The sequence below is a fragment of the Heloderma suspectum genome, chromosome Z, assembly GCF_057233095.1.
Source record: "Heloderma suspectum isolate Gila_16-S chromosome Z, 16-S_ref, whole genome shotgun sequence".
NCBI lineage: Eukaryota > Metazoa > Chordata > Lepidosauria > Squamata > Helodermatidae > Heloderma > Heloderma suspectum.
Window position 1 is genome coordinate 5,545,176 of NC_139476.1, and position 19,099 is coordinate 5,564,274.

The window sequence follows — 19,099 nt, forward strand, 5'->3', positions numbered from 1 at the left end:
AGAGTAGACCCATTGAAATGAATGGGGCTTAGTCAGGATTAGCGTAAACCCCATTAATTTCGATGGGTCTACTCTGCGTAGGACTTACGTTGGGCTTTACCCTGAAAGGTCCTGGGGGGGGGGGGGGGGAAATAGGGAGAAGCAAAAGCCGGCGATGAAAATTAAATGACAGTAAAAATCTGAAGCAGAGGCGGGAGCTCAAATGACCTCGGAAGTGCGCTCCTTGTCGCTCCCTCTATTTTGGTTATACGTTTATGGACAGCTGCTGGTAACGAAAAGGAAATACCTGAAGGAGGGGGGACGGGGTCTAATGAACCCGGAAGTCTGCTTCCGTAGTTCTCTCTACAGGATGTACGTCTATGGCGAGGGGGAGCGGAGAGAGTCAGGCGTGGGCGTGGCCTGTTGCTGGGGCAGCGCGCGAGCCGGCCGGCCGGCCGGCGGCGTGTGCGTGCCGTGCGTCGCGGGTTTCCCGGCGTGCCCCGCGCGCCCCAGCCCCCTCCCTCTCCTACCCGGCCGCCCTGTGAAGACGCCAAGATGGCGGCCAGCAACTACTACGGGTTCGCCGCCGGGCCGCAATACAGGTACTGGGGGGGCGGAGTGGGGGGCGGAGCCGCCCTGTGGCGGTGCTGAGGGCAGGCGCCAGGCCCTCGTCGCCACGGCCCTGCCCGCGCCGGGGAAGCTCCCGCAGCCTTCCGGAGCCGCCCCTTCCTCGGCCGCCCTTCACAACAGCCCTGTCAGGTGGGCCGGTCTTGTCAACTGCTGGATGGAGCGGCTCTTTTTTTCTCTGGGGGCGGCTGCTGAGGGGATAGATCGGCCTCCCCCAGCGTGTTGCCCTCTTGCCGTGTCAGACTACAACTCCCAGCATCCCCCGGGGGGATGCTGGGAATTGTAGTCTGACACAGCTGGGGGACCCCGGGGTAGGTCAGCCGCTCTAGCCAATAGGGTGCCCTCCAAATGTAATGCAGTACAGGGCCTTTTATCCCCCAGGCAACTGTGCAGGTGCATTGGGCTAAAGCTATCACACTGGGTGGGGGATGCTGGGAGTTGTAGTCTGACACAGCTGGGGGACCCCGGGGTAGGTCAGCCGCTCTAGCCAATAGGGTGCCCTCCAAATGTAATGCAGTACAGGGCCTTTTATCCCCCAGGCAACTGTGCAGGTGCATTGGGCTAAAGCTATCACACTGGGTGGGGGATGCTGGGAGTTGTAGTCTGACACAGCTGGGGGACCCCGGGGTAGGTCAGCCGCTCTAGCCAATAGGGTGCCCTCCAAATGTAATGCAATACAGGGCCTTTTATCCCCCAGGCAACTGTGCAGGTGCATTGGGCTAAAGCTATCACACTGGGTGGGGGATGCTGGGAGTTGTAGTCTGACACAGCTGGGGGACCCCGGGGTAGGTCAGCCGCTCTAGCCAATAGGGTGCCCTCCAAATGTAATGCAGTACAGGGCCTTTTATCCCCCAGGCAACTGTGCAGGTGCATTGGGCTAAAGCTATCACACTGGGTGGGGGATGCTGGGAGTTGTAGTCTGACACAGCTGGGGGACCCCGGGGTAGGTCAGCCGCTCTAGCCAATAGGGTGCCCTCCAAATGTAATGCAGTACAGGGCCTTTTATCCCCCAGGCAACTCTGCAGGTGCATTGGGCTAAAGCTATCACACTGGGTGGGGGATGCTGGGAGTTGTAGTCTGACACAGCTAGGGGACCCCGGGGTAGGTCAGCCGCTCTAGCCAATAGGGTGCCCTCCAAATGTAATGCAGTACAGGGCCTTTTATCCCCCAGGCAACTGTGCAGGTGCATTGGGCTAAAGCTATCACACTGGGTGGGGGATGCTGAGAGTTGTAGTCTGACACAGCTGGGGGACCCCGGGGTAGGTCAGCCGCTCTAGCCAATAGGGTGCCCTCCAAATGTAATGCAGTACAGGGCCTTTTATCCCCCAGGCAACTGTGCAGGTGCATTGGGCTAAAGCTATCACACTGGGTGGGGGATGCTGGGAGTTGTAGTCTGACACAGCTGGGGGACCCCGGGGTAGGTCAGCCGCTCTAGCCAATAGGGTGCCCTCCAAATGTAATGCAGTACAGGGCCTTTTATCCCCCAGGCAACTGTGCAGGTGCATTGGGCTAAAGCTATCACACTGGGTGGGGGATGCTGGGAATTGTAGTCTGACACAGCTGGGGGACCCCGGGGTAGGTCAGCCGCTCTAGCCAATAGGGTGCCCTCCAAATGTAATGCAGTACAGGGCCTTTTATCCCCCAGGCAACTGTGCAGGTGCATTGGGCTAAAGCTATCACACTGGGTGGGGGATGCTGGGAGTTGTAGTCTGACACTCCTTGAGGGCCCCAGGATAGATCATTGGCTCAACCGATTGGGTGCCCTCCAAATGTGATGGACTACGGGTCTCATCATCTCTCAGTCAGCATGATGGGAGCTGTAGTCCAGTGCACCTGGAGAGCTGCCTGGTGGATGATGGAAGCTGTAGTCTGTTAGGTTTGAAGGGCACCCCATTGTCTAGAGCCGTTGCTCTAAACTGGGGCCCTGCAGGTGAGAGCTGGGCTAGCACTGGAAGAATTCAGCAAGCGTGTCCGCTTCAACCATTCTCACAACAGCCCTGCCAAGTAGGTTGGAGTTACGAATGTCATGTTATCCCATCCCTCCCTGTTTCCCTTCCCCAGACATGAGGAAGGGAGAGAGAGGACAAATAGTCATCTGTAGGCCATTTGCCTGTTTTATCTCAGTTCTCCTCACAACAGCCCTATGAGGTAGGCTGGGAATATAATTGTCAAGTGGAGAGCCAGCATGATGTAGCAGTTAGAGTGTTGGACTGGGTTCAAGTCCCCACTTGGCCATGAAACTCACTGGGTGACTTTGGACCAGGCACTGACTCAGCCTAACCTACCTCACAAGGTTGTTGTGAGGATAACACGGAGAGGAGAATCGTGTATGCCTCGTTGTGGGAAAAGGTGGGATATAAATGTAATAATAATAATAAAAATATTCTTCTGCCCCTCTCTGTCCTGAGTATGGCAGGTGCAGCAGGGGAAAGTGGGGCTGAGAGAACAAATAATCATCTCTATATCATTTCAAAATACTTGTGGCCTCAGCCCTCCTTTACCACAGTCCTGCCAGGCAGGCCAATTTTATAGTGATTATTTTTTCTCCGCTCCAGTATGACAGATAGGGAAGTTGCCGGGCCAGGGGTGGGGGTAGGGACACACAAACACTTGAATAGTCTGTTTCGGACTGCTTGACGTGTACTATTTCAGCTGTCTTTGCAACAACCCTGTGAGGTAGGCTGGTATCATAATGATAGTTCCCTCCCCGTATTGGAAGTGTGACCGACCAAATACTCATCTCTAGCCTATGTCAAGTGCTGAAAATGCTTTGTGATCGTTATTTCAGTGCTCCTAATAACAGCCCTGCCAGGTAGTCCAGCGTTATACTGATCATTCTCCCCTCTCCCCATATGGCAGGGGGCAGATGGATACTCGTCTGTAGCCCAGTTCAAGCATTCAGAGAGATTTGCACTCATTCTCGCAGCCATCCTTACAACTGTCTTGCCGGGTAGGACGGTAGTATAAATATCATCTCCCCCCCCCCCCCCGTTAACTGGAATTGTGAGGGGAGCTTAGAGAACAGGTAATCATCTGTAGCTCATTTAAAGTTTTTTAATTACTTGGCATACATTATTTCATCAATCTGTGCAGCAGCCTTGTGAGGTAGGCCAGTATTATAGTTAACACCCCCCTCCAATATGGCAGGATTGGAGGGGGGGAGCTCAGAGAATAAATTATGTTTGTTGTCTAGCCCATTTCATAATCCTTCATATTCATTATTTCAACAATCCTTACAGAAATCCTTCAAGATAAGGCAGTATTATAATTGCCCGCCAGATTGTATTTTATTTAAATTTTATTTTGCAACTTCTGCTCTGCTTTTCTTTATGAATACATTCCAAGTGGCTGGAAGTAGAAGGGAACTGTGCGTGTTGGAAACCTGGGCCTGAGAAAACAGAGAATCATATTTGTTTATTTCTTTTAATTTCATTTTGCCAAGCGCTCAAAGCATGTCACCATCTCAGCCCTCCTTCCAAATGCCCTGCGAGGCTGAGCTGTAATCCTTGTGCTAGTTAATGAATAATTATAATGATACGAAGAGAGGTCCCTGCCCGGAGGAGTTTACAATCTAGAAATCAGCACAAGAGAGATGACAGAGAAACAGGAGGGAAATGGAGGTGGAATAAATGGGGGAAGAATATGATATCCTTTCACTTGCGTGTAACGTTGCATTATTGCAGTTATTCCCTGCTTTGCCGATGGGGAGAGAGTGGATATTATACATAATGTATTTCAGGGGTTCGAAGGGCTTTGTATGTGTTACCTTATAATCCTTACTGTAATGCTTTGAGATAGGCCAGGAAAGGTGTCATAGCTCATTGGGAGAACCCTTGCTTGGCATGCAGACCATCCCAGGTTTGGTCCCTGACGTCTCTAGGCAGGACCGGGAAGGGCCCCTGTCTGAAACTCCAGGCAGCTGCTGTAAGTCAAGGCAGACAATTCTGAGCTAGATGGACAACTGGTCAGACTTGCTGTAAGGCAACTTCCTGGGTTCATAGTTAAAGCATTCTTATTCAAGACCAAGAGGGAGGGCTGTAGTTTTGTGGCAAAGCACCTGCTTTTCATGCTGAATGTCCGAGGTTCAATGTCCAGCATTTCCAGGTAGGGTTGGGAAAGACCCCATCTGATACCCTGGAGAGCAGGTGCAAGTCAGTGTAAGCAATACCAAGCCAGATGGACCAATGGTTACATTTGATAGAAGGCAGCTTCTGATGTTCATTTTTAATTTATTTGTGGGAGTTTGGGGCCAGCAGTTTCCCAGGTCACAGTCTTTATCACTACAGGAAAACTAATCATATATGGCATACTGCCAATTGCTTTGCCGACATTAAGCCAGCCCTGCTTACAATACCTCTGCAAGGTAGTCTGGGATTAGAATGGTTGTTGTCAGGGCGGAAACTGAGCCCATAGAGCCCCAGAGCAGTTCTGATTCCGAGGAGGAACAGCCATCCATGGGAGAGGGGCCAGCTCATCCCTCACGGGGACAGCAGCTGGCAGAGATTCCTCCTGCCGGCATTCCTGAGGTAGATAGTGATCCTAGCAGCGAGAAAGTGCGGGAACGAGGCTTGGCTTGCTAGATGCTCGACGCAGACGCAGGGAGCAACGAGCGATGGAGGGCGCGGAAAGGAGGCGTAGCGCCTGTTTGGTGCACAAGCAACGGCCGCCTCCCGTGGACCCAAGGGAAAGAGGGAGGATCTCTCCCTAGCCCATAAGTTTTGGGTCTTCAAGTGACTCTCTTTCAAACGGGGATCAACTGCCTATTCGAAGCTTAGGCCACTCTGCTGTACCTTGCTTTAGTCGCTGGTGATTAGCATCTGAAAGAGTCATTAAGTTGTAAAAGGATTAAAGCTTTGAAAAGAATCCTTTCTCTGTGTCTTGAGTTGGCTATTAGAGTTTACTGAAAGAGGCCGCCAGGGAGCTCCTTGACAGTTGTCCCCTATATTGGTTTCCAACCAGCCAGCCAGGCCCTATTCCAGGACACACCATTCCGGGTTTTCCCCATCAACAGAAAGCAAGATGTGGACTGAACATGCCCAGCCATGACTGCGCTGTTTTGGTAGCTTACTGTTGTTGCTCCCTCAGGTTTCCCCATCCCCTCCTCAAGTTTTTTGTACTTCTGCACACCTTGGAGTTTGCCTGAGCATGCAGATACTTCCTGCTTGTTCCTCAGTGGCCCCGTTTTGCATGCCATCTTGTCGACATGCACCACCGGAGTTCACTATTAGAGGGAATGCTAACAGCTTCAATGGGCAAGCTCTGTTTAGAAGAGGCCTTTCCCACTCCCTGTCTACCCAAAACAGAGATGCCTTCAATGGGGCTGCTTCTTATGCAGATGTACTTAATTAACACCTATGATTGCTTTAATTGGGTGGCAGCCTTATAAGGTGAGGTGCTGAGGCATAACACTTTGGTTTCTGGTGTGACACCCTTTCCCCTTAATCCTAGTTGTGTGAGGACTGTTGCCAGTGGAAATAAGCTTGACATAACAGCAGAAGAAACTTCCATCTTACTTGCATACTGTGTGCTAGGGCTGAAAACCAGTTCTGGGGCTACGTCCTGTCCATAATGAAGGCCAGCTTGTCTCCCTCCCTCATCTCTGCCTCTAGTTAATTGCATCCACTCTATCTGGGATGCGCTGTTCTTTACATCAAGCCCTTCTTCAGTTTCTAGTTTCAGAATATTTCTGACAGTCAGTACCAGTTCCAGGTTTTGGGGGGCTCTTGGGTGAGACACCCTTCATGGGCCCTCCGGTGTGTGTGCTTTTCAGACTTCTGTGGTGCAGTTTGCTAGACAACAACAGAAGCTGCTTTCAAAACTGCATCCAGTATTGAAGAAAATGTAGCAAAGAAAAGCGTAAAGCATTATTGGAGGAGAAACAGCTTGCAAACATTTGAGCACGTTAGGCAAATGTGTACAGAAATGCGTGTACTAGGAGAAATGCATATGGATTTTGGGGCAGAACGTGGGGTGGGGGCTTAAAGAAAAAAGTTGCAAAGTGAGGGAGAAATGAGATTGAACAAACTTAACACTGGAAGAAGGAGAAACTGGGAGAAATGGACAGATTCATCTCTCCTTAGAAATAACTGTGCACTTTCCTTTTGCAAGCGCTCCATGTTTTAGAGGACCCTTGGCAAGACACCCTCCGTGGGTGCTCTCCCTCAATGAGTCTCCCTTCTCACCGCCATTGTCATCAGCTGCTCTTGTTCCTCCTCTTTCTCATCAGGGCTACCTCTTGCTTGCTTGACAAGGAGAGAGTCAGGGAGCAAGCAGGCCGTGGTGTCTGCTGCTCCTTATCCTGCTGTAGATTGAGTCTTTGCTGTTTGTGAGCAAATACAGGGAGCAATGCAATAGAATGGTCAAGCTGGCAAGCAAAGGGTCAGGCACACAGGTTTCAGTCCAAGGAGGTTTAGGCTAAGGCAGGAGTGGTCACAATCCAGGCGGAGGTCAGGACACAGGCAGGCAACGAAATCAGGCAGCAGCAGGGGTAGTCGACGAGCAAGAGGTCAAACACAGTAAATCAGTTACATGGTCCCGAAGCAGGGTCGTTGGGCAGTCCAGAAGGTCAGCAAACAGAGCATCAGTCTCGGTGCGCTTCAGGGGGCACGGCGCATGGCAGAGGCTGGGTGGACCAATTGTTCCAACACTGGGTTTCCAGTGAAGGCTTTTAAGCCCAAAGCCAGCCAGAGCTCAGCTGCAGCAATCGGAGCTCCCTTGCCAGAGCCCACTGAGGAGGCCCTTTCTCCTGAGGAGACCTCTTCTGGAGGCGAGTGCCCCTTCGCACAGGAGCCCTGCCAGCCTGTCTCTTGAGGTGACAACACTCTTGGGGATCAGGATGGCTCTGCCATGGAGGCAGAGGCCCTTTCTCCTGTCGGGAATGACCCTGGGTCGGGAATGACCCTGTAGCCACCTCTCCCGAGGGCTCAGGCACCTGTGGATCTGGTGGCGGTCCCTGGTCTGGGGTGCCCTGCACTTCTGGGGGCCCCAGCTCCTCCTCTGAGGAGGACTCTTCAGTCAGGGAATGACACTCCTCTTCCTCACTACCATCTTTGCCTGGGCCAGAGGGAGAGAGACAGGTGAACAAGCAGGCCGCAATGGGGAAGAAGAGGTGCCAGCTCTAGAAGGGAGTCTCGTCAGTGAGCCCTGCTGGGGTGTGGGCCCTCAACAGGTGCTTGACCCTGCCTGCCTTTGACGCTGGCCTGCTGACAGTGTTACCTGCTGGAGTCTTATTGTTTCTGAATATCTTTTGGCCACCCTTAAAAAGAGTGTGGTGGTCTCCAGAGTAAGGCACACCATTCCATTGGTCATTTGCAGCCCTTGGTGGAGGTTATGTTTTTTCCGTGCCTATGGTAAAATAAACAGGACATTATTGCGGTGCAATTGTTGGGCTGTTATGTCCTCACCGTTCCCAGTGCATCTGTCCTCCTTCGTCCACGAAGGAGACCTGGCAGTGCACTGCCAAACCGAGGGCAGCCCGTTGTGCCAACATGAATTGGCTACTTTGTCCTCTGTTCTTCCCGGGCAAGAAAACACACACATGCGCGCACGCGCCTCTTGCCAAATTCAAATTAGCTTGTTTCTGAACAAAGGATGAACAATATTTGGGGTGGCTTCCCTTGCAGTTTTTAAGCTGGAAAACCTCCAACTCCAAGCCAGCCTGTCCATGTGCGATTTACTTTTATGTTGTTCCTGGTCATTTCAGCTCCTCATGGGAAAAAAAGAAGAAAAACTTAGGGTGCTTCCAGATGAGGCTTTTATCCAGCAATGGCCCTGCCTCATTCATTGGAATTTTATAGGACATTCAGAACAATCAGCCTGTTCTGGATAGGGTTGCACACTTCCTGAAGGAGGATGTTCATAGCTTGGGAGTTCTCCTGGAGCCACCATTCTCACTTGAGGCTCAGGTGGCCTCAGCATCACAGAATGCCTTCTACCAACTTCAGCTGATGGCCCAGCTACACCCCTTTCTGGACAGGAATAGCCTGGCTTTAGTAGTTTTTGGTGATCTTCAGGTAGGATTACTGCAATGCACTCCATGGGGGGGGGGGGTGCCCTTGAAGACTGCTTGGAAGCTGCGGCTTGTTCAAAATGCAGTGGTCAGATTAATCATGGGGACCAGAAGATCTGAGCATATAACACTGGTTCTGGCCCGCTTGCACTGGCTGCCTGTACATTTCTGGCCCAATTCAAGGTGCTGGTTTTGACCTATAAAGCCTTACAATGGCTGGGGACTAGAATACCTGACAGAGTGCCTCTCTGGGTATGAACTTACCCATACACTGTGAGGAACATCTGAGGGCCTCCTTCGAGGGAAGTTTGGAGGATGGCAGCGAGGGAGAGAGCTTTCTCAGTGGTCCCCCCCCTCCCAAAAAAAACTTACGGAATGCTCTCCCCAGTGAGCTCATCTTTGATGACTTTCCAGTGGCAAAGGCATATTTCTTCAGAGAGGCCTTTGGCCTGGTAAACCGGCTGTTGTGGCTGCTGTAAATATTGCAGTCTGGTCAACTGGCTCATTTTTTATTAGTTGCATTGACTTCACTGATGTTTGTTTTTATGTTTACTGTTTTGTATTTGACATTGTCTACTCCTTTTTCTTTTAATCCTTTTTCTATCTTCTTTTTCAGTGCCCAGCATGCTCCAGCTTACACCCACCCTCCCACAGCTGCAAGCTATGCTGTCCAGCAGACGCCAGGGGTGGACCATACTGTGGCACCCACCTATACTCCAGCTGTGCAGGCTGCCAGGCCGGTGGTTTCTGCAGCCTACGGTGGCTACCAGCCCCCCTCGACGCAAGACTATGGTTATGGGACACGGCAACCGGAGCCCGCCCCCCAACCTACTGTTGCTCAGAACTATCAGGTAGCTGACCGGGTTCCCTACATTGGTCACTTTTGTTTAAGGAAAGGTTGGGGATCCTCTTTAAGTCCGAGGGCTGAATTCAATTTCAGAGAAGCTCTTGGGGCCACATTCCAGTCTTAGGTGAGGAATTTCTTTGTATGTGCGTGTGTATTTAAAGATTTTTCGTTTTCTAAAGCAAGATTAAAGAAACCAACAGAAAGAAAATAATACTAATAATTTTTTAAAAGAAGCACATTGGATTTAAATCTACTTATTGACAGAGAGTAGTACATTTAACATATATGTATATTTTCCCCTTTTCCCCTACAAACCAAGATACAGGTGGAATCCATAGGCTGCTTGGAGTTTTTCTTTATAATTCTTCACCATAACAGATTAAATAGTCTGTTAAATCCACAGTCTGATGAAAGGCTTTGACAAATACTGCTGTGTATGTCCCTCATTAGCATATAGAATAAAATTGTGCCCTATTTTATAAAACTCACATGTTTTGACTTTGCCTTCAGTTAGTTACAGTTGGTATGTCAATTTTTCTGCTGTGGCTTGTTACCGCAGTTCCGTATACAAAAATTTCAATGTTAGAAGTTCTGCAGTTTCCCAGCTTTTAACTATGACTCTTCAGGCTACCATCAGCATGAACGTGATTAAGCCCTTAGATATCACTTGTGCATTTTGTTCTTCCTCTATTAATAGGGCCAACGCTGATGTGTGATGCTTGCCATTTCTGAGAATAGGATGTTCCAAAACTGTGACACAACAGGACATTTCCATCAGATATGGATATATAAACCTTGTGGATTACAGTTTCTTTAGGAGAGGAATGTCAACCTTTTAGAGAGCGTGTGTGCATGGGCAGGGGGAAACTACACAAATGCCTGGAAACCACCGAATGAACAGCAGTTGTGGGGAAAATATGGTGTAGCCATCTGAGGAACACAGGAGGGCCATATCCTTGAAGTTCCCCACCCTTGGTTTAGGGGCTCATGACCATAAGAGCTGTGCTGAATCAGAGCAAAGGCCTCTGTAGTCCAGCATTCTGGTTCCATAGTGGCCAACCGGATACCCCAATGGGAAGTTCACAAGCATGACATGAGTATAAATTACACCCCCTCTTATCCACCCCCACACCTCTTGTGTCCCCCAGCAACTGGTAGTGAGAGGCATACTGCCTCCAATACTGGAGGTAATACATCGCCATCATGAAGTAGTAGCCATTGATAGCTTTATTCTCCATGATTTTGTCTGATCCCCCGCTGTATTGATCTGGGGTCCTGATTCAGCCAGGTCCCAGTCAAATTAGATGCTTTTGGAGATGATGGAGATTCGTTTACCGAGATGAAACAAAACCACTTGTGCAAAAGGATGACAGTTTGTTGATAGAAAATAGATACAGAATAAATATGCAGAGAAAGCTCACAGCTCTCATCAGCCAATGAAGCCTTCCCAGCTGAAGTGTCTGTCTGGGCCCCCAAGACAGGCAAGAAGCTGCTCCCCCAGGACTGGCTAAAGTTCTCCAGGCTGTCAGCGCTGTTCCCCCTTTGAGCGAGACCAAAGAACAAAGCCTGCGGGTTGGATTTTATAGGTTTCTTCTCCCTCCAAGCTCAGGAGCTGATAGGGGGCTTCTCCTTCCCATGGGAAGCAAAACTTATCTCTTCATTCAGGAGCTGAAATCACCCAGCTGGGCAAAGCAGCTTCAAGGCGAAACTGTAAATTACTGGCCTGCATGAAAGGGCTTCTTAATTAACTTTAAAGCTGGTGGCTAGGCTAAACTACATAGGTCTCTAGGTAGCTACTAGCAGCATATAGGAATGCTCTGAAGTCCACCTTATTGCTCACCAACAAACTCACTACACCTTTTTAGAATCCTCCCAAGTTGGTGGCCATTAGTACATCTTGTAGCAGCGAGTTCCATAGTTTAGCTCTGTGCTGTGTATTTCCTTCTCTCTGTCCTGAATCTCCCACCAATCAGCTTCATGGGATGACCCTAGGTTCTCGTATTATGAGAGAAATATCACCTGTCTGCTTTCTCCAGGCTGCTGGAAATGCTTTTGAGGTCTTCATAGAGCAAGCAAAATTAGAACAGCATTTTTCTCTAGTTTTGACTCCTGAAATAGAAGTCAGGCATGCTAAATCAGGTTCCAGTCGATGTACAGCGATTAGGAAAATTTCCAGAAAACTGTAGCTATTGCCTTAACTGCCAGCACAAGCCTCTTTGGTCTGACAATGAAAACAAACCAGAGAGCTACAGATTCTGTGCAGACGTGTTCAAGGTCTCCTTCCTGTCCTCTGCTCATTCTGTGTTTTTGTTGCAGCAGGATGGCTACAGTTATGGCCGATCACCGACCACCAGCGGCTATGAAGCCAAACCGTATTACCAGGCAGTGGCCACGCCATCCCAGCATGTGGCCACGGAGTCGTACTACCACTCGAGTGAGTTATCGGGGAGTTCAAATGCGAAAGTAATTTATGGCATGTTCAGAGGCTGGCGGGAGCGTTTGGTAAGTGGAGTCACCAATAAAAGAGGAGGGGGGACGGGTTGAGGAAGGTTTGGGAACCTGAGCTGGCATGGTGATTGTTGTGTGTGTGTGCGTGTGCGTGTGTGAGTCTTGAATGAAGGGTGGGCAGAGGTTCAGGCTTGTAAGATGCCCTTTGGTTATTGCTGTAATCATGAGATCCACCAACCAGAGTCTGGGTCGAAAGACATACTCTTGAAATTAAAGAATTCCGAGACCAGGAGTTGGCTTTGAGTACCAGAACCAACGGAGCTCCTGGTTACACCAAGCTTTCTTCATTTCAACAGTATAATTTAGAGTGGTGGTGGTGAGGGCATTTTGTTGCTGCTATTATTGAAGAATTGGAAGTTGGAAATCCTGGTTGATACATTTTATTTACTCTTCCTCTTTACCGCTTGATACTTTAAGATCTCTAAGCTGTTTATATAAACAATATAAAAGCCAATGTAAAAATAATAAATACAAGAAAACATTTGAACAGGAAAAAGAGTAGAACAGAGCAGTCTCATAGTCTATTACAGTTCAGAGAAATCCTGGGTCAACACGTACACCTTCCGGAGGTGTTTAAAGCTCGCCACCATTTCTGCTTCTCAGACCACACGTAGGAGAGCGTTCCAGAAGGCAGGTGCCACTACCAAGAAGGCCTGCTCGTTGCCTGGCAATACACTGTTGGTCGTGGGACGAACAATAAAGCCTTAGAAGATTTCAGGGGTCGATTTGGTGTATAGAGGGAAAGACTGTCTTCTATGTATCCTGGTCCCAGTTTAGGGCTTTGAACATCAGCAGCAAAACCTTGAGCATGCTAGCTACTGCAGATCACTCAAATTTACCAGTAGTCACAGGTTTACCTTCTTCCCACCCCTGTGTTAAACTGCTGAGACCTCTCCTGTATACATATGTAGCAGCGGGACTTAGGTCTGGGTAGATCAGCCTTCCCCAGCCTCCCATAATTTCCAGCCAGGATGCTAACTGGGAATTATGGGAGTTGCAGTCCAAAACATCTGGAAGGCACCAGGTTGGGGTATGTAGAGGATTGCCCTGTAAGTCAGGAAAACAACTCCTGAGCCAGTGGACCTCAGCTGAAAGGCTTTTCAGCACCAAAGAATTACATTGCTTTTAAGTTGGTTCAAGTGTCAGAGACCCTCTCAAGAAAACTGCATAATTTTCTGAAACTGGCGAGAATTCTCCTAGAGGCCCTGCTCCAAACGGACTGGGCAGAGGTTCCTCGGTTTCAAGCCATAAGAATTAAAGTGTGTTTGACGCTGGTTTAGATATGCCATGACAGCCCCTCCTCTTGGGGCCGAGGACAGGTGAAGGCAGCCAAGCTGAGCTCTTCCTTTTAAGGAAAGGGTGCTGCAGGCACAACTTGCTAGGCTCCATTGAGCCTTGAGCAGCCCGCCTCCTGCCAGTGTTTACCAACGGTTCTCTGTCCTCTGTAGACTCCCAGAGCGGCTACAGCCAGCCTGCAGCAGCGTACAATCAGAGCCAGCCCCAGAGGCAAGTGACGCCTGTCAAGCCGGTGCAGGCCGTGAACGCTTCCTCGTCCAACTACAACACCTACCCAACCGCCACAACGGGCCAGCAGAATGTCCCAGCTCCTTCCATCCAGTCGTATGCCCCCTCCTCCTCCTATGCCGCTTCCTCGTACAACTCTTCTCCTGCTTCCTACTCTGGTAAGAGCTTCGTGGAGGCGTCTCTCCCCAGCCCCCTGCCTGCCTTTCCTTACTCCCTGTCCTGCTATGGCTGGTTCCAGCTCAGCTTAGGGCCAACTATGGGGCAGGTCTGATAGCAAGTCAGTGTATATGCAAAAGGATCAAACACCGTTTTATCAGTCCAGCAAGGGGGCAGTTCAGAGCAGGAGAAGGCAGCAAGCAGGCAAAGGTCAAGAGCAGAACATTACCAGTCAAACACGAATGCAGTCCAGAGTCTAGCAGGAGTCCAAGGTCAGCAGCACAGAGATCAGTCAGGAAGCAAGGCTTGAAGGCACTGGAGTTATTAGAAAGACATTGTTCCAGCAGCTAGCAAGTCCAGCTGAAAGCTCATTTAGCCAGAGCTTCCAAAGCCCCACCCAGGACTCTGCTGCATCACATCAGAGGCTTGTGTAAGAAGTCCTCCTCATGAGGAGTCAAGAGGAGTCTGTTAGTCACAAGGAGCCTTCCTTTGTAAACAGGCACTTCTCCTCACAGGGGTTCCTCTGGCCTACATCTGGAGATGCCACCACTCTTGGGGAGTTAGGGGGTCGCTCGGCCTCTGTCCCTGAGATGGAGTCCCCACCCCTCCCCCAAGGGCCAGGGCTCCTCCTGGTCTTCGGACATGGGCCATTCCGTGGTTGTCTCTGCGACGTCTGACTCCTCTTCTGAGGAGGATTCCTCTAGCGGGGGCATGATAGCCTGCTTTGCTCAGAAGAAAAATAGGATCAGTGGGAACGGCTTCCCTTTCTCTCTCTCCCTCTTCCCGCCTCCTGTCCCCAGGGTCAAACTATGCCAGCTACGATGCTGCTGTGTACACGGTGGCCAACGCTTCGTACTACCAGGCCCCTCAGCAGCCGCTCGTGCCCCAGCCGCCGCAGCTGCAGCCGCTGCCCCCCCAGCAGCAGCCGCCACAGCCCCCCCAGCAGCAGCCGAAGCCCATGGGGGGCTCCCTGTGGAGCGGCGGCAGGGCCAGCTCCATCATGGGCGGCGGCTACAACAAGAAGCCCCCGTTTCCCAGCAAGCCGCTGAAGCCCAAAGGCCCCCCGAAACAGCCCCAGCTTCACTATTGCGAGATCTGCAAGATCAGCTGCGCTGGTCCCCAGGTGAGCCTTTGCGCTTTATTTAATTGTTCGAAGCCATTATGCCCTGCTCTCCCTCCGGAAGGGCTCCCAGATCAGTTCAGAAACCAGTAAAAACAGGACGGTGCCTGCCCTCCAGCTTACGATCTAGAAAAGGCACAACACGAAAGGAAAAAGGGATGGAGAAGGCAAAGGAAAACAAAGATGATATAGAACTTATCATGAGTGACTGTAATGCAGATGTAATACTGTAATCTGGGAATGCTGGCTTTGAGTCTGTAAGGCCACAAAAGTTATCAACCGGCCAATATATACAGGAAGCTGACAAACTAAAAGACACAAAAAGATAAAGGGATTGGAGGGGGAAGCTGGGGGGAAATGGCCGGAAATCTTGGAAGGCCACTGCCAGTCAGTGTAGACCAGGTGTTGGACTGCAAGCCCCATCACTCTGACCATTGGCCATGCTGGCTGTGGCTGATGGGAACTGGAGTCCAACACCTGGAAGGCCACCAATTCCCCAGACACTACTGAGCTGGATGGACCAGTGGTCTCACTTGATATAAAGCAGCTTTCTGTGTTCCCACAGTGTCCCTTCCAAAGGCTGCTTTGCTAGATTTTCGGGTCCGAGTTCTCCCTGAGATGGTCAGCCTGGGCCATACCACTTCAGTCTGCAGGGTGTGGAGGCTTACAGGGTTCAAATGCTCCTCCACACAAACAAACAGAAATCCCCACAATCAGAAAACTAGCATCTCAGGGAGAAGGATTCTGACCTAACCTTTGTGAGATGCTAGTTTTCTACATTCAGGAGATTTTTCCCTACAGTGGAGCGAGCATTCTGCTCTGTGAGCTCCTGGTCCATGTGGTGGGATCGGTCTCCACTCTTACGTGCTCACACTTTAAGCCATGAAAGTATTCCAGGATTGATCCTGCCATCCCCCCCCCCCCCCCGCAGACTTACCGGGAGCACTTAGAAGGCCAAAAGCACAAGAAAAAGGAAGCCGCCCTGAAGACGGGGAGCCAGGCTGGCGGGAGCGGCCCTCGTGGGGTCCAGACCCAGCTGCACTGCGAGCTCTGCGATGTCTCTTGCACAGGGGCAGATGCCTATGTGGCCCACATCCGAGGAGCAAAGCACCAGAAGGTAGGGGATTACAGGGGGAGCCCAGAAAAAGCCATAGGGTCAGGCACCTGATTAGAGCATTGCTATAGAAACCAGCAGGCGGGAGTAGAACATGGAAGTCTGAAAGCGGTGGACCATGGCATCATTGTAGATGCTAATGAAAAAGCCCCAAGGCTTTGCCCCGCGAGCCCTGCCCGCACTACACCACCACTCCCAGTGGTCAGTCACCACCTCTCCGAAGGTTCAGAAGCCCCTGTTTTGGACACTGCCAAAAGAAATGGGGGCTTCAGAAATGGCAGATGCCTTCATCTTTTGCACATCCAGATCTGTTCCTGGGCCAAATCGCCGGGTCTGGCTGGCATCCAAGCACTTTCCTTCGGGGTGGCCCTGCCCTCCAGAGACTCCCGGATCCTGCCCCTCTTTAGCTGCCCCTCCTTTAGGGCCTGTCCCTGCTGCATCTTTCGCCCAAGGTGACTTTTCACATCTGTGTTCCAGGTTCTCAAGCTGCACACCAAGCTGGGCAAACCCATCCCGTCCGTCGAGCCCATGCTGGTCAGCGCCTCGTCAGGCCCTGCCAACGGCTCGGCCAGCAAGCAAGCACTCCATGCCTCGGCTGCGCCAGCCAAGCCGGCTGTCGGGGCAGCCAACAGCATCATTGGCACGAGCAAGGCGGCGCCTGCAAAGAAACCCCTTGCGGCAAAGCTCACCTTGGCAGGTACACCTTGCAGACCAAGGAGTGGGGGGAGGTTACAGCGGCTGGGATTGTTTAGCTTGGAAAATTGGCGAGGAAGGAGGGACGTGATAGAGGTGCACAAAACGATGCATGGCGTGGAGAAAGAGGAGAAGGACGAAAGTGGAGCATCTCTCCAATGAAGGAAGGTTATCACAGCTGGCTTTGTTTAGCTTGGAAAGAAGGAGGCTAAGGGGAGACTGGAGAAGAAAGAAAGGTTCCTCCTGTGCAAGCACCGAGTCATTGCTGACCCCTAGAGGGACGCCACTTGTGCTGGCGTTTTCATGGCAGACTATAACGGGGTGGTTTGCCATGGCCTTTCCCAGTCATGACTACCTTTCCCCCAGCAAGCTGGGTGCTCATTTTACCGACCTCGCAAGGATGGAAGGCTGAGTCAACCTGAGCCAGCTACCCGAGACGCGGCTTCCGCTGGGATCGAACTCAGGTCATGGGGAGAGGGGTACAAAATTATGCACGCTCTGGGGAATGTGGATAGGGAGACATTTTTCTCCCTCATAATTCTAGAACCCCAATGGGGCCATCCCATGAAGGAGATTGGTGGGAGACTCAGGACACATCAAAGGACTGTGTTCTTCACACAGCGCAGAGTTAAACTATGGAACTCGCTACCACAAGACGTAGCGATGGCCACCAATTTGGATGGCGTTAGAAGGGGGCTGGACAAATTCCTGGAGGATGAGGCTATCAATGGCTACAAGACCTGATGTCTCTATACTGCCTCCACTTTCCGAGGCAGTATGCCTATGTACACCAGTTTCTGGGAACGTGGGGAGGAGGGTGCTGTTGCACTCATGTCCTGCTTCCATGTGGGGAGCTGGTTGGCCACTGTATGAACAGAATGGTGTAAAAGATGGCCCTAGGTCTGATCCAGCAGGGCTCTTCTGATGTCCTTATGGCAAGCTGGCTCAGAGTCCTGGTGCCTGAAAGCCAGCTCAAACAGAGAGGTGTTCTGGTGCGGGTGGGTGAGGTGGTGGAGTCCAGAGAGGGGGCGAGTGGATGGACATAAATCTGGCTGCAGGTGGGAGACACCCTAGAATAGCCTTTCCTAACCTGGTGTCCTCCAGATGGTGTTGGACTACAGCATCCATCATCCCCAGCTATTATGGCCATGGATGGGGAAGGCTGCTATAGAATGTAGGGTTGGAGGGGAACTTGGAGGTCATCTAGTCAAACCTCCTGCTCACAGTCAGCATCTTCCAGCTGCAGCATCCCAGACAGATGGCCCTCTGGCCTCTGATTAAACACCTACAACACACCATCTGTAAAGGCCATTGGAATGCTTCTCTGGAGGTTTAGCTGAACTCTGCTTCCCTGCGTCGTCGTCGTCATCATCATCATTGCAAATATTTGCAATTTCCACCCATCCATTTGAGTCCTTCCCTCTAAAGCCACAAAGGCCAAATCTGTTCCATTTCTTAAATGCTCCCCCCCCATTAAAAAAAGAGACATTTCTGCAAGTCAAAATGATGAGGACAAAAGCAACCGCACATCAGGAAGAGAGGTTCTAGCCCACCTCTTTTCTAAGTGCTAATCTTCTGCTTGGGGAGTATGTTTGTTTAATACAGGAGGGCATTAAAAAAGCTGATTCCCCTGCCCATCTGTAGTGTGAAGTGGTACAGTCCTTTCTTAGCCCCTCATTCTGCTGCGGATGTGAGTGGGTGAGCCTCAGTCAGTGATGGGGGGCAGTGTTGACAACTCGTCCCTCTTCCCCTAGCCAATTGGTCACTAGCCAGGCAGACACTCCCTCCCCCTTGTGGCCAATCGAGAGCTAAAGCACATGAGCAGCGTGTCTCTTCCTGTTCAGGTGCAAACAAGCTTCAGGCGACGAGCACAAAACAGGACGAAGTGAAGGGGACGCAACCCCGAGTGGCGGCACAGGTGGAACCACTCCCACTCGACGGCTCCGGGGACGGCTTGGGAGATCTCCTGGACGTACAACCCGTGGGTCATGATTACGTGGAAGAGGTAAGGGAGGGGCCCCTTTGAAGGCTTTTGTGGGGTTACCTTTAAAATCCTGGGAGCGTCTTCTGTTAAGAAACCTTAGCGTGAACTTTGGGGAGCAGGATGCTGTCCTAATACGTTAGAACGAGTGGAACCGGCAACAGAACGTTGCAGCAGATGCATCTGTTCAGGGCTCCAGCCAGCCCTTCCTTCCAAGCAGACATTTCACTCTTCTCCCTCCACTTCTGTGTTTTCCAACAATCACTCTCTCCATTTTTTGTCTACTGAACATGCTCAGTCCTCATTGGGCTGTGTTTGCAGGGGGCAGAGCGGGGACAGTTTCCCCTTATCTTTTTAAATATATATTTTTTGTACTTCTCTAAACATCAGGGTTCCCCTAGGCATGCTGAAACCGCCGCCTTGTGTCTCAGTAGCTCCATTTTGGCTTCAGTGCTGTTGGCACTCACCACCTGAGTTCGCCATTAGAAGGAGCGTTTGGCACCAGGGTTTTGTCCTTACCTAACCCAAGGATAATTCTTCCC

At 51.0% G+C, this 19,099-nt stretch overlaps 1 protein-coding gene across 3 annotated transcripts in view; it reads left to right on the top strand.

The window, feature by feature from the left end:
- The first annotated feature begins 389 nt into the window (after positions 1-389).
- Positions 390-19,099, top strand: part of ZFR2 (zinc finger RNA binding protein 2) — a 44,373-nt gene continuing 25,663 nt past the window's right edge. The window contains exons 1-8 of one of the 3 annotated variants that reach the window (XM_084826155.1): positions 390-581; positions 9,231-9,465; positions 11,778-11,895; positions 13,418-13,651; positions 14,450-14,772; positions 15,701-15,886; positions 16,361-16,580; positions 18,421-18,581. In XM_084826155.1, the coding sequence (XP_084682281.1) occupies positions 535-581; positions 9,231-9,465; positions 11,778-11,895; positions 13,418-13,651; positions 14,450-14,772; positions 15,701-15,886; positions 16,361-16,580; positions 18,421-18,581 (1,524 nt within the window). In that variant the 5' untranslated portion in view covers positions 390-534. The remainder of the gene's footprint in view (positions 582-9,230; positions 9,466-11,777; positions 11,896-13,417; positions 13,652-14,449; positions 14,773-15,700; positions 15,887-16,360; positions 16,581-18,420; positions 18,582-19,099) is intronic. The other 2 variants (XM_084826154.1, XM_084826153.1) reach the window with 2 other exon arrangements.